The sequence below is a fragment of the Oratosquilla oratoria genome, chromosome 11 (assembly GCF_046742065.1).
Source record: "Oratosquilla oratoria isolate Oo_2021 chromosome 11, ASM4674206v1, whole genome shotgun sequence".
Taxonomy (NCBI): Eukaryota; Metazoa; Arthropoda; class Malacostraca; order Stomatopoda; family Squillidae; genus Oratosquilla; species Oratosquilla oratoria.
The window spans coordinates 34265350-34281336 of NC_134787.1; the positions used below are offsets into that span (position 1 = coordinate 34265350).

General features: G+C 38.3%; 1 protein-coding gene across 2 annotated transcripts in view; it reads left to right on the top strand.

Annotated features, from left to right (window-relative positions):
- The window catches only part of LOC143029720 (carbohydrate sulfotransferase 11-like), a 186335-nt gene extending 170586 nt beyond the window's left edge, over positions 1 to 15749 (top strand). Inside the window, exon 7 of one of the 2 annotated variants that reach the window (XM_076192585.1) lies at positions 14810 to 15749. In XM_076192585.1, coding sequence (XP_076048700.1) covers positions 14810 to 15038 — 229 coding nt within the window. In that variant the 3' untranslated portion in view covers positions 15039 to 15749. The remainder of the gene's footprint in view (positions 1 to 14809) is intronic. The other variant, XM_076192584.1, reaches the window with a different exon arrangement.
- The last annotated feature ends 238 nt before the right edge of the window (positions 15750 to 15987 follow it).

Here is a 15987-nt window from a genome sequence, read left to right on the forward strand (position 1 = left end):
ATAATTACATCTGAACCTAGAATAGTGGACAAGATTGAATATAAAACACCAATAGGTAAAAGTGACCACATATTGATTGAACTGGAACTTAATGAAGAAAAATATATGAAAAGAAATGAACAATATAGAAAAGGAAGAATGATGTATGAAAAAACAAACTTTGATAAAATAAGAGAATTCTTCCAACAAGAAAACTGGGAAGAAATATACAAAGAAGAAACAACAGTGGAAGAGAAATGGAATATTTTGACAAAAATTTACAAAAAAGGAGTGGAAAAGTATGTCCCAAGACAAAAACAAGAAAAAGAATATGTAAAATGCTGGTACAACAAAAGTTGTAGGGAGTTAAAGGACAAAAGAGACAAAGCCTGGAACAGATGGAAAAAAGACAGAAGACCTGAAAAATGGAAAATATATACTGGTTATAGAAATGAATATGTACAAAAGTGCAGAGAGGAAAAAAGAAAATATGAAAAAGATGTTATAGAAAAGTGTAAAGATCAACCAAAACTATTCTACAGATTTGTAAACAATAAACTGAAAAACAAACAAGACTTAGAGAAATTAAGGCAAGGAGGAGTTGAATACACTGAGGAAATGGAAATGGCAGAAATTATGAACAAACATTTTAAATCAGTGTTTACAAGGGAAAATATACAACCTGAAGAGATTGAGTGGAAGGAAAAAGTCCCCCCTATGGAAGAAATAGAAGTAACAAAGAATGAAATATTGACACACTTGGGTAATTTTGATGTCAGAAAATCGCATGGGCCAGATGAAATAGCAAACTGGATTCTGAAAGAATGCAGGAATGAACTGGCAGACAAAATACATAGCATAATAAGCAGTTCCTTAAAAGAAGGAAAAGTTCCAGAAGATTGGAAAAAAGCAAATATAGTACCTATATATAAAGGAGGAAATAAAGAAGAACCTACCAACTATAGACCAGTCTCTCTAACAAGTACAATAGCAAAAATATGTGAAAGAATTATCAAAAGTAGATGGGTAAAATACTTGGAAAAAAAACAACGTACTAAATCCAAGGCAATTTGGATTCAGACAAGGACGATCATGCGTCACCAATTTAATATGTTTCTATTCAAGGCTAATAGATATAATACAAGAAAGAGATGGATGGGCTGATTGTGCATTTCTAGACCTAAAAAAAGCTTTTGACAAAGTACCACATAAGAAGTTGCTTAAGAAATTAGAATATGAAGGAGGAATACAAGGTAAATTGCTAAATTGGATGGAAGACTTTTTGCAAGAAAGAAAAATGAGAGTAGTGATAAGAGATCAGCACTCAAAATGGAATGAAGTAATAAGCGGTGTCCCGCAGGGAACAGTTCTGGCCCCAATAATGTTTGCTATATATATTAATGATATGGATGAAGGAATTGAAAGCTATATGAGCTTCTTTGCAGATGATGCAAAATTACTGAAAAGAGTGAAAACTGAAGAAGATTGTGAATCACTACAGAGAGATCTAAATAAAGTACAAGAATGGAGTAGGAAGTGGGAGATGGAGTTCAATACAAAAAAGTGTAGTATAATGGAATTTGGAAAAAGCAAAAACAGAATAACAGGATCATATAATTTGGGAAAAGAAGGAATAAAAAAAGTAGGAAATGAGAAGGACCTGGGAGTCATTGTTATGAATAATATGTCACCTGAGAAACATATAAATAAGATTTTTGGAGAAACTTATAATTTAATAAGAACAATCAAAGTGGCATTTACATACCTGGATGAAGAAATGGTGAGGAAAATCCTAATCACCCTGATAAGACCAAGATTGGAATATGCAGCAACGATATGGTCACCAAGTACAAAAAAATGTATAAAAAAACTTGAAAGAATACAAAGAGCAATTACAAAACTGGCACCAACACTCTCAAAACTATCATATGAAGAGAGACTACAAAAACTTAAACTACAGACACTAGAGCAAAGAAGAGAGAGAGGAGATTTGATAGCTATTTACAGAATCATGAAAGGCATAGAAATTACTGATAGAGAGAATCTGATAAAATGGGATGACAGAAATACAAGAGGACACGGAAAGAAAATAAAAAAAGACAGCTATAGAAGAGATTTTAAAAAGAACAGCTTTCCTCACAGAGCAATAGACAGTTGGAACAAGTTAGATGAGAAAGTGGTGTGTGCAAAAACAATACATGAATTTAAAAATAGTTTAGATAAAATGAGATATGAAGACGGGACCCCACGAGCATAGCTCCCCTTCCCGTAAAATACAACTACAACTAGGTAAATACACATATATACATATATATATATATATATATATATATATATATATATATATATATATATCAAGCCTGTAGTCTTTTTCAATTAATTCCCATGGCCTCATGATATTTATTCCAACTGAAGACATCTTTCATGTTAATTCCTCCTACTTCCATTGATCTAAATACAGATTACGATGGCAGTTTATCACGTCACTCTCTTAGGCTTACTTTGGTAATGTTTCCGTAAATTAACGAGAATGACGTGACACAGAAAGTAAGTTCTTAATCAAATCAGAGGAGGAAAATAATGAACATTTAACAATCGTTATTTCATTATAAAATATTATTCATCCATTAATTATGTTAAATCTTATCACTGTATAACTTCAAATAGAATATACAATAATCTGATTACCGGAGATTGACAATGGGCACATACATACATACATACATATACCAAGGCTTTTTTCCCCCTTACAAGGGAGGTAGCCAAAAAGGAAAAGGCATAAAATCATTCCCACCCATTCCATCCCTGAATACACTCCACACCCCCTCCACCCTCCCTCTTATCTTAGCACCTCCTGGATGACGGGTCATCCCTGCACCTTGTCCACTGCCCTGGGTCAGAAGCAGTGTCGTAAGACACAGCACATCCACAGCAAGGCCGCTTCATTAAATCGGCGACCCCCTCTCCGTTCCCCATGCATAAAAGGAGAAGACGGGGAGAAATCCCTTTGGGCTGCGTCAACTTTTGCTCACACATACTACCTCATCCCCCATCCCCCACCCATTCCACCTCATGCATCACAACATCATCCATATACAACCATTCTCCATTCACCCCTGTCTTCTGTCCTCTCCCGTCCTTCCTCAACAGACATTCTCCTCTTCCCCAAAGCCCCCTTCACCCCATCCATCCACCTCATCCTTGGACGTCTCCTCATGTTCACTCCCTCCACATCTGCCTTCCATACCTCTTTTACTAGTCTTTCTTCTAGTCTTTCTTCACTCATTCTTTCCATGTGTCCAAACCATCCTAATACTCTTTTATCAACCCTATCTCCCAGCTCCCTTTCCACCCCTGTTCATCTCCTCACCTCCTCATTTCTCACTCTATCTAGCCTAGTAACCCCCATCATACTTCTCAGACACCTCATCTCAAACACATTCAAACTCCTTCTCTCTTCCTCTCTTATGTTTCATGTTTCTGCCCCATACAGTGCTGTTGGTACAATCACTCCTTCATACAGTCTCCTCTTAGCGTCCATTCCCAAATGTCTATTCCTCATTACATTTTTAATACACCAAGGCATTTACTCGCTTCTCTCAGTCTACATTCTACCTCCACCTTCACTCCACCTTTTCCTGCCACATTTGCTCCCAAGTATCTAAAACTATCCACTTCCTCCAATCGCTCTCCCTTAATGCTCACTTCCAGTCTACTGCCACTTTCACCCCTTGTACATCTCATCACCTTACTTTTACCCACATTTATCTTTAGCTTTCTTCTATCACATACTCTCCCAAACTCTGTCACCAACTTACTCAATCCCTCCTCTGATCCTGCCACAAGCGCAGTGTCGTCCGCAAACAACAGGTGACTCATCTCCCACTTTTCTCCATTTTATTTAACCATCTCTAATCCCTGACCCACTACCCTTGCATTTACCTCTTGCACTACCCCATCCATGTATAAGTTGAACAGCCAGGGCGACAAAACGCATCCTTGACGAACTCCCACCTTTACCTCGAACCACTCACTCTCTCCATTTCTAATCCTGACACAAGCTCTACTACTCTCATAAAAACTCTTGACAGCTCCTAGTAGCTTTCCTCCTATCCCGTATATCTGCATAACCTCCCACAGTGCCTTTCTGTCTACCCTATCGTAAGCCTTTTCCAGATCCATAAAAGCCCAAAAAACATCCTTCCCCTTTCCTGTAGCTTTCTCACATATCTGTCTTACCACAAAGATCTGATCTACACAACTCTACCCGTCCTAAATCCACACTGTTCCTCACCAATTACTCCTTCTGTTCCTCTCCTAATCCTCTCAATCAAGATCCTCCCATAAGCCTTCCCAACTACACTTAACAAACTAATCCCTCTGAAACTACTACATTCACACTTGTCCCCCTTTCCCTTGTAAAGTGGAACTATACAGGCACTCCTCCAGTCCTCCAGCACTCTACCCTCTCTCCAGCAAACATTAAATAACCTCACCAGCCAGTCCACCATCACTGTACCTCCTTTTTTTTTTAGACATTCTGCATGGCATCCATCCAGACCAGGTGCCTTATCTGCTTTCATCATCTTAACAACTGTCTTCACTTCATCCTTCCTTATTTCTCCTCCATTTTCTTCACTCATCACTCTCATTTTCTTAGCATTTCCCACTGCAACTATCTTTCCCTCCCTATCCTCCTTCACATTTAGCAACTCCCTAAAATATTCTGCCCATCTTTCCCTTACTGCCTTCTCTTCCATTATCATATCTCCATCTGCACCTTTTACCTTTTCTTCTCTACTTGATTCGCCTCCTCTTCCTCTCTTTATTTCTTTCCAAAACATATTTTCATTACTTTCAAAAATTTCTGTCATACTCTTACCTCATTTCACATCTGCTCTCCTCTTTGCCTCCTTTACCTTTTTTGTTTTACTTCTCTTTTCTTTTCTTTGTACCTCTCATATGACTCCCTCGTCCTATTTTGTAACCAAACTGTGAAAGCTGGCTTCTTCTCTTCTACAACCTTCTTTGTTTCCTCATCCCACCATTCACTACCCTTTCTTCTATTTCCCCCTCTCCTTCTTGTTCCACACACCATCTTTGCACACTTTGTGATTCCCTCCTTGAACCATCCCCATTCCTCCTCCACACCTAGCTCTACTCTATCTTTCACACCCTCCCACTCTTCCTTCAGCTTCTTCTTGTACTCCTCCTTTTCCTTTTCATTTAAAGATTTCACTCTAAGCACCTCCCTACCTTTTGCCCCTTTCCTCTTTCTCCATCTATCCTCCACTCTCAACTTACCTCCCACCAAAAAATGATCTGATATTCCCCCGCCCTCTCCCCTTAGCACATGTATATCCTTAACTCTTCCTATCATAGTCCTATTTACCACTACATAATTCATTAACGCTCTACCACCCTTCCCTCCACCACCCTCTCCCATGTGTACTTATGCTTGACTTTCTTCCAAACACACCATCAACTTTTCTAGAACACATTTCCACCATCAACTCTCCACTACGATTCTTTCCTGGAACTCCACATTTCCCAACCACTCCATCTATTACATTGACATTTCTCCCTAAATTCTCTATGTACTCATTTAAATCTATCCAAAAGGCCTCCCTTTCTTCTACACTCTTCTCATTACCAGGCCCATATGCACTTACAAAGACCCACATCTCCTTTCCCAGTTTCACCTTCATCCACATTATCCTTGAGGAAACCTCCTTCCACTCCACTACACGTTTACCTATCTCTTCACTTACTAGAATAGCCACCCCTTCCCCCCCTCGCCCTCTCTTCACTCCTGATAACCTCCCACTTACACTCCCAAACTTACACTCACCCTTCCCTTTCAACTTAGTTTCACTCAAAGCCAACACATCCATCTTTCTTCTCACAAACATACAACCTATCTCTTCCCTTTTACTCTCATCTGTACCACATCCACGCACATTAAAAGACCCAAACCTTAGGGTGCTGGTCGGAAAACTCCCAGACCCTCTTATGCCTTTACTTTTTCTTTTAGGAATGTCCCCTGTGGGGCTACAAGGAGAAGGATGCCTAGTCCCAATGCCCGTCCCTTTCTTCTCGCCACTTACGATCCAAGTGGAAATACTTGGTGGCAGTATTCTTTTCCCCCACCACAGAAAATGAATACTCAGAGAAATGGTACAGGACAGCAAACAAGGGGTTGGGGGACAGCATAACGGAGGGACAGTCGTAGTATAAAAGTGTCATCATTTCTCTATGAACAGAGTTTTCCTCTATCATAGACAAAATGATGTGTGGCTCTGGTCCGTAGGGGCGCCCCATATAGACCCTAAAGTAATAACTGCATGCTACTCTGGCACAATAACAAGCAGCCAATACCCCAGACGGGGATGGGCACATACACTTTTAGATAGCTAGTTATGTTTTGAGAAGGTAGAGTATTTTCCTGCTTACAATAGTGACTGAGAGTAACAGTCACTTTCCGAAAGTCTTCTGCCAGGGCGTAGTAAGGATCGGCCAGGAGGGGCCGTTATTATGATGACAAGCGACTCCAGTCACTTGTAGAAGGCCCTCTGCCAGGGTGTAGTAAGGATCGCCAAGGAGGGGCCGATATTATGATGACAAGCAACTCCAGTCATTTGTAGGAGGTTCTCTGTCTGGGTGAAGTGAGGATTGGTCAGGAGGGGCCGATATTATGATGAAAAACTGCTCCAGTCATTGTAGAAGGTCGCTAGGATGTAGTAAGGACTGACCAGAAGGAGCCAATATTATGAGGACAAGCGACTCCAGTCACTTGTAGAAAGTCCTCTGCTAGAACGTTGTAAGGATTGGCCAGGAGGGCCGATATTATAATAAGTGACTTAAGTCACTTGAAGACGGTCCTCTGCCAGAGCGTAATAAGGATCGGCCAGGAGGGGCCGATATTGTGAAAGTGACGGGGCTTTTCATCATATTCAGTAAATTCTCTGCCTGGGAGTGAGAGGTCGGTGGAGACCGTCCGTCCGACAGGATTGTACGTCCCATCGGAAGCATATCAAATATGCTAATTTTCTCGTGCGTCCTTTGGTGTTGCTTATATATTCGCGCGGGTATGACGTGACTTACAGAATACATTCGGGACGTTCAATCCCTTCCATGCACACACAGAACTTAACCCCTATTCCTTTTGCTCTCACACCTTCACTACGTGAATCACGCCCACGGTCCCGCGAGACGTGCAAAACGTATCTCTCTACATTCTACACGTCTGTACATACAACTGCTTATAGTATTATATATTTTAAACTCTGGAGTTGAATTGTACTACATTATGCAAAAATTACAAAATATAATGTCAATGTATAACATATACACAAATATATATATATATATATCTATATATATATATATATATATATATACATATATATATATTTTAATATATATATATATATATATATATATATATATATATATATATATATTATTTCTACACAGCTACACTACATTTTCACATTCACTCAAAGACGTGACTATACCTCGGGAAAGGGTTTCAGTAAAGACATTTTTGTGGACAAGTATACGATTAATATTGATGCAGAAATTTTGTAAAACAGGTTCCATCTAGTTAGGCGAGGATTGGATTTTGAGATGGCCATGTTATTTAAGAAAACAAGAGGATTGTGATCTGTGTGTATGGTTAAGGGGAAAGAAGAGTGTATATTCGGTTCAAAATTCTTTAGAACAGCTACCATAGCCAAGGACTCCTTTTCTATGATAGAGTAGTTTCTCTGGCTGGTTCCAAACTTTTTACTATAATAACCTATAGGAAATAATATTTAATTATTCTTCTACAGGCTGCTCCTAAAGCAAAGGAACTAGCATCTGTGAATATTTAAATGAAAATATAAAAAAAAAAAAAATCCAGATTTTAAGACTGGATCACACAACAATATTATCTTTAATTACTCACAGGGCACTCACATGGGGGTGGGGCATATTCCCTGGAGCGGCACACTTAGGGGGACGGCAATTCTAGTCTGGACACAATTTTGTCAGCCCACAAGGCTGCCAAAGTAATTATATTAAAAAAAAGGTCAAGGTGGGCTGAATATCTTACTGTAATATACGAATTTTGCTTTAGAATAAACAGAATATGAAATATTTTCCCCACATCTTTTCTGCAATAGGGACATTAGATAACATTTTTAAAACCTGTTTAACTATTTCGCAAGCCAGTAGCTATAGACAGTAAGGGATGGTGGAAATGGGAAGTGGTGATGGGGGAAGGGGGAGGGCACTGAGAACTTTGGCCCGAGGCAGCACTTACTCTTAGGTATGCAAGGGCTCTGATTACTTAAAAACATAGACATTTTTTAGTCTAAGCAAACTTCTCTCTCTTAAATAATTCTGTTAATGGCATCCTCCAACACATAATTTCTTAAAGTAGATTTCAGCATTCCACAAAATCTTTCTAGAGCACCCTGGGATTAAGGGTGGTAGAGTGAGGACACAATCTGATATACTGTATTCCTAGATTTGAGAGGTTCTGAAACTGGAAAATATAAAATTACTGCCTTGACCACTCTTTAGGAAAACTTACTAAGGAAAAATACTTCAATAGTTCTTTTATGATATTGTTGACTTTAATATTCTTAAGAGGAATAGTTTCAGGGAAATGTGTGGTTAGACATATAACTGTAAGAAGGAATTTGTTTCTTTTCTTAGAAGGGGCAAAGGTCCTATGCAGCCTATCAAAACTTTAGAGAAAGGTTCTTCTAGAGCACAGATATGTTTTAAGAGTGTCTTGGGGATTGACTGATTAGGTTTGCCTACTTTCTGACATGTAGGACAAACTTTACGATAGTGGGAAACATATTTCCTCATAAGAGGCCAATAGAAATGTTTCAAGATGTGTGCTAAGGTTTTTTGGACTCCTTGGTGACCAACCAGAGGAGTGTCATTGGCCATATCAAGTATGTGTGACCTCATGCTAAAGGGGACAACAATCTGGTTTTTAGCTTGCCAAGATTGAGCCATAGGGACATTAGGTCCCAACCACTTGTGCATCAGAATATGTTCATCTAGGTAATAACATCTAGACAAAGTCTTGGACTGAACTTTGGGCACACATTGATCCCAGAGGGATGAAAGAGTTTGATTCAATTTTTGGGCACTAACTAAAGATTCTCTAGATACATTGACAACAGAAGAACTGTCAGTAGGAACATCAGAACTGTTTCCTATAAAGAGGGTGTCAATTATAAGAGATTCTGAGCCTAGAGGAGCAGAAGAACTGTTTTCTACTGATATAGGTGTTTTTGATTGCTTTTGCATGCCAGATTACAAAAATGACCTTGTTTTTTAACTTTTTCTTGTAAATATATATTTTTTTTCAAATGTGCCTTTCGATAATCTGAGCACAGGATAGGCCTTTTAATGAAATATAGCCAAAATACAGAATTATTACATACCAAGCTTTAATCTTACCTGAAAGTGAAGATTATTATTTTTTTGTGATAAAAACATTTGATAAGATTAATAATGAATGTAGGGAGTGAAGTTTACTATATTTCATTGTTAGTCTGAATGAAAAGAATACACATTTTCACAAATCAAATCCAGCTAAAAGGTACTGGTAAAATATTTAACACTCCTGTACCACAAATTTCTTATCAAGTATAAGAGAAATCAGTTCCTTATGCATGTGACAATGTTTACAGATCAAGAAATACCTTATCTTACATTTCCAGTTAGAGATAAATGAAAACCAACTAAAAGGTACTGAAATGAGCCAAAACTTCTGAAACATAACTTTTTTTCTTGTAATAGAAAGATCAATTCATTTTTCATATGGCAGTGTTTGCAGATCATAGTGAACCCCATGAAAATCCAAGAGGCAATACACAAATAAAGTTCACACTTCAAGCACCATGTTACAGGTGACGACTTGCACCCAGGCATTTTGCACCTTCCTCTTTTTTTTTTTAGAGTTACAGGAAAATGTCCAACCTGGTCATGCCTAATTGCCTTAGAAGGAATTGCTTTAGTGTTATGACCTTTGTGCTTTTTCTCAGCTTGCTTTTCATCAACTCCACCAGCTGATGGCCTACTTCTCTTCTTACCTGTCAATGGCTTGTTTTGCAGACGCAGGCATGAGGACAAAACTAGTTTGAAATCATGCAATTTTAGAGGCTTTGCAGACACACCAAAAGCCGTGTGATCCCGTCTGTACACCAACCAAGCACTGACTATTGCCACATCAAAAAAATGATAAAAAAGCCGATGATACCACTTCTTTGATCTGAAAAACATCCTATAAAAAGCAATAAGGCATCCATTTTATCAACACCTCCCATATTAGCATTATAATACTTGATAAGAGCAGGACACCTTACATCAGTTTTCTGTGTTGTGGATACATTTTTGTCCCAGCGTCCAATAGTTGTGACAGGTTGAGCAGATCCCATTGTAGACATGACTGTACATATATTGTTATCATTCCATCTAACAACCCTTACAGAACCTGCACATGTGCTAACCTTTCCTTCATATTCTAAAAGGCAGACTTTCCCTTTGATTTCAGGTCCTTATCTGAAATAAACTTCAGTCCAGCAAGTCTGTTACTCCAAACAGTTCCCATGCACAATATACCTCTCTTGAACATTTCAAAAAACAGAGGAACTGTTGAGAACAAATTATCCATAAACAGTCTGTGATTCTTACAGTGAGGAATAACAGATGCCAATTTACAAACAATATTAGCACTGGATTTCCAATCAGGAAAACCATCAACTTTTGGTGTTGATATTCTATCATCATATCTTTCTTGATTAGTTCAGGTTTCTTTAATTTTTTTTAGCTCTTTTATGGACTTATTTTCACTGTGGGAGGTACTGCAGATATATGGGATAGGAGAAAAGCTGTTAAGAGCAGTCAAGAGTTTTTATGAGAGTAGTAGAGTTTGCGTTAGGATTAGGAATGGAGAGAGTGAATGGTTTGAGGTAAAGGTGGGACTTCGTCAGGGGTGTGTTATGTCGCCCTGGCTGTTCAATCTTTACATGGATGAGGTAGTGCGAGAGGTGAATGCAAGGGTAGTGGGCCAGGGGTTGGAGATGATTAAAGAAAATGGAGAAAAATGGGAGGTGAGCCAGCTGTTGTTTGCTGATGACACTGCGCTTGTAGCAGGATCAGAGGAGGGATTGAGGAAGTTAGTGACAGAGTTTGCGAAGGTGTGTGAAAGAAGGAAGCTGAAGATAAATGTGGGCAAAAGCAAGGTGATGAGATGTACAAGGTGGAGAGTGACAGTAGGCTGGATGTGAGCATTAAGGGTGAGAAACTGGAGGAAGTGGATAGTTTCAGATACTTGGGTGTGAATGTGACAGGAAAGGGAGGAGTGGGGGTGGAGGTAGAATGTAAATTGAGAGAAGCGAGTAAATGCCTTGGTGGATTAAAAAGTGTAATGAGAAATAGACATCTGGGAATGGATGCTAAGAGGAGGTTATATGAAGGAGTGATTGTGCCAACAGCAATGTACGGGGCAGAAACATGGAACATGAGAGAGGATGAGAGGAGTTTGAATGTGTTTGAGATGAAATGTCTGAGAAGTATGATAGGGGTTACTAGGCTAGATAGAGTGAGAAATGAGGAGGTGAGGAGGAGAACAGTGGTGGAAAGGGAGGGTTGATGAAAGAGTATTAGGATGGTTTGGACACATGGAAAGAATGAGTGAAGAAAGATTAGTAAAAGAAGTGTGGAAGGCGGAGGTGGAAGGAGTGAATATGAGGGGGCGTCCTAGGATGAGGTGGATGGATGGGGTGAAAGGGGCTTTACAAAAGAGAGGAAGGACAGGAGAGGACAGAAGATAGGGGTGAATGGAGAAGGGTTGTGTATAGATGAGGCTGTGATGCATGAGGGGGAGTGGGTGGGGGAGGGGGGGTGAGGAAGTATGTATGAGAAGAAATTTGATGGAGCCCGAAGGGATTTCTCCCCGTCTTCTCCTTTCCTACATGAGGGGACGGAGAGGGGGTGTCGCCGAATTTATGAAGCGGCCTTGCTGTGGATGTGATGTGTCTTGCAACACTGCTTCTGACCCAGGGCAGTGGACAGGATGCAGGGATGACCCGTCATCCAGGAGGTGCCAAGATAGGAGGGAGGGAGGAGGGTGGAGGGGAGTGGAATATATGGGAAATGAAATGGGTGGGAGTGATTTCTAAGCCTTTTTCTTTTTGGCTACCCCCTGTGTAAGGGGGAAAAAGCCTTTGGTATATTTATGTATGTGTATGTACTTTCATTTTCCTCCACTTCATTACTGTTTACACTTTCTCCTAATACTTTATCCATTTTTGTAAATGTTAATTGTTCTGGTTTTCTTTCCATCTTGATCTTAGACAAGGTTACCACTTATCACATCACTCTCTTAAGCTTAACTTTAGTAATGTTTTTGTAAATTAACTAGAATGACATGACACAGAAAGTAAAGTTCTTAATCAAATTAGAGGGATGACGAAAATCATGAACATTTAACAATCATTATTTTATTATAAAATTTTATTCATGTACTAATTCTATTAAATCTTATCACTGTATAACTTCATTTACAAACAGAATATACAGTAAACTAGTAAGGGTGAGAAGCAGAGAGGATAATGCATCAATTACTAATTCACCACACTGATTACCAAAGATCAACAATGGGCTCATACACTTTTAGATTTACCTAGTTGTATTTTATGGGAAGGGGAGCTATGCTCATGGTGTCCCGTCTTCATATCTCATTTTATCTAAACTATTTCTAAATTCATGTATTGTTTTTGCACACACCACTTTCTCATCTAACTTGTTCCATTAACTATTTAAGTTTTGAGAAGGTAGGGCAATTTTCTACTTATAATAGTGATTGTGAGTAACAATCACTTTCTGAGAGTCTTCTGCCAGGATGTAGTAATGATCAGACAGGAGGGGCCAATATTATAATGACAATTAACTCCAGTCACTTGTAGAAGGTCCTCTGCCAGGGTGTAGTAAGGGCCACCCAGGAGGGGACGATATTATGATGACAAGCAACTCCTGTCACTTGTAGAAGTTCCCCTGCCAGGGGTAAGGATTGACCAGGAGGGGCTGATATTATGAGGACAAGCGACTCCAGTCACTTGTAGAAGTTCCTTTGCCAGGGCATGGTAGGAATTAGCCAGGGGGGCCAATATCATAATGACAAGTGACTCTATTCATTTGTAGAAAGTCCTCTGCTAGGGTATAGTAAGGATCAGCCAGGAGGGGACGATATTATGACGGTGATGGGATTTCCCATCATATTTAGGGAATTCCCTGCCAGGGACTGTGGTAGGGTTAGTGGAGACCATCCAACAGGATTGTACATCCCATCAGAGTTGTATCAAATATTCTAATCTTTTTGCATATCCTTTGCTGTTGTTTATTTATTTGCATGGGTATGACATCACTTAAGGAATATGTTTAGGACAATCAAGCCCTACTACACACTCAATTCATAATTTGTATAGAACATAACTCCTACTCCTTCTGCTATCACACCTCCAGTGGGTGAATCATGCCTGCAGTCCAGTGAGATGTATAAAACGTACCTCACTATGTTTGGTATGTCTTATCTATTTTAAACTTTAGAGATTAAATATACTACATTATATAAAAATGATAAAATACAATGTCAGTGTATATCATATACACAAATATATGCATTTTCTATCCTACAACATTTTCACACTCACACAATGGTGAGACACAACCCATATCATTTTTTCTTATATGGTTTGTCTATTAGGTTGGAAATAAATTTAGTAGCTGCTCTATGCATCCTCTTGATCTTATTGACATCCTTAATTTTTAATAGGGACCACACTAAAGTTGCATGTTTTGATCTGGGGTGGATTAGATTCACAAAGAGTTTTTCCATCATCTCTCCATCCATGTAGTGAAAAGCAAGTATTTACCTAATTGTTGTATACAGGAAAAGAGCTATACTCATGGGCTCCTGTTTTCTTTTCTTTATCTATTGTACCTAGTTTTAAGTAATTTTTTTGTTTCAACATGAGCTATACTATCTCCTCAGCTTTTCCAGGTGATACATCTGAAAACTGTTTCTTGACATTCTTTAGATTTTTTTTTTCCTATGATCTCATGACACTCTCCTGCCCCAAACCAAAACCAAGAGCTCTTCTCTGACAGTATTAGCCACTCCTTTCAATGACTTACAGCCATAACACTATTTTTTCTCTTCTTTTTATGATGGCAGATACAATGCTTCTAGTCTCTCTTCTTATGGTTTATCTATATGGCTTTATGTTCCTGAACATGCACTCAGTTTAGAATTCAACTTATCATGAGGCTTAATAGACTCAAATGGTATCATGAATAGTTTCCCAAAAAGCATTTCTGCTGAGGACTTTCCAGTGGAAAGAGGGATTATTTTTCCAAAACTGTGCAGAAATCTAAATATTCTATTATTTAGAGAATCTGTTGTCAACCTCTGAAACCCTTCACATATTGATTTTACAGTGTTTTTTGCTCACTCATTTAATGTTGGACAAGAGGGAGCTAGGATTCCATGTAGTTGTGAAATAAATATGTGGGTTTAAAGATTCTTACGCAAAACTCTATTCCACTTATATCTTGTTCCTAGGGTAAGATTTTGGTATACAATTGCTGATGGTACATGAACTCTTTTCTGAAAGACAGTAGCAGTAATTGACTGATTGAAAACAGATATGTACAACCTCATTCCTGAATACTATGGCTAAGTCATTACTAAAAAAATCAATATATCAAATATAAGAAAAGTGTTGTTCTCACTAATTGTGATTTCTCACTATTTCAGGTTGTCAGGAATCAATAAAAAAGTGGACTTGAGTATCTTAAACCTCCACTCCAATCCTGGCATTGGCAGCACTAACAAGCTAAAGATGTCCTATTACTCAACCATTACACCAGAGCTTGGAGAAAGGCTTTACAGATTATATGAAAAAGATTTTAGAATGTTTGGTTATGATGCTGAAAAACTGTTCAGAGAAGTACAACTTAATTTTACAGTACCAGTAAAAGGATGACACAAAGGAAGTGGATTTACTTTGCCCTTTACCAAAGATTGGTAGGTTTATTTTTTTTAGGTCAAGAATGTTTAGTATTCCCTGCAATGCAGGGGAATACTTTGTATATTTTGTCCTGGTTGATGTCAGATGCTGTAATTCTGTTATGGACAAATGGAAGTCTTGATTCAGTCAATATTAAACAATTTCAAGGAGGTCTGGTGAAGACCCAAAACAGAAAAGGATCTATGTAAATAAAGATCCCTTTAGTTTGAGGTCTAATTAATTGATTTAGTTTCTAACATTAGGGTATGCTTCATTGGAAGCCTGTAGCATCCAGAAAAGTAGCAATAACACCTGGCCAGAACCCAAGATTTCTTAGTCTAGATCCTAAGCTTGGTCCACGGACAGTGCTAGCCCACATAGCTGCAACCCCAATGGGGTTAAGAATAAATGGAGGCTATATCTCTGTGAGATGGGCATACATACCTTCTAGAGAGCAGTAGCACCATGTGCTAGTGCATTAGATAAAATGGATTACCTGACATTAGCCAGAGCAAAGGCTCAAAAAAGTATATGCCTGTGATACAGGAGTTCAATGTTCAATGTAGAACACAACAGTCAAACTACTTTTCATCAAACTGTACCTCATCTCTTCCTAACCATGAAACACAATTTATTTTTCTTTAATCTGCAAAGTGAGAATATTATAAGAAGGTTAAATGTGATATATATATATATATATATATATATATATATATATATATAGATATATATATATATATATATATTATATATACACACATACATACATATAACACTAAATGGTAATCAGTTCTATTTCTTATATAAAAAGTAAATAAATGAATAAAGCTATAAACCTCAGATTTAACTTTAAGATACTTCATTGACATTCAAATTTAATCATGTACATTTACCACTGAAATTAAACTATACACATTTCATATTC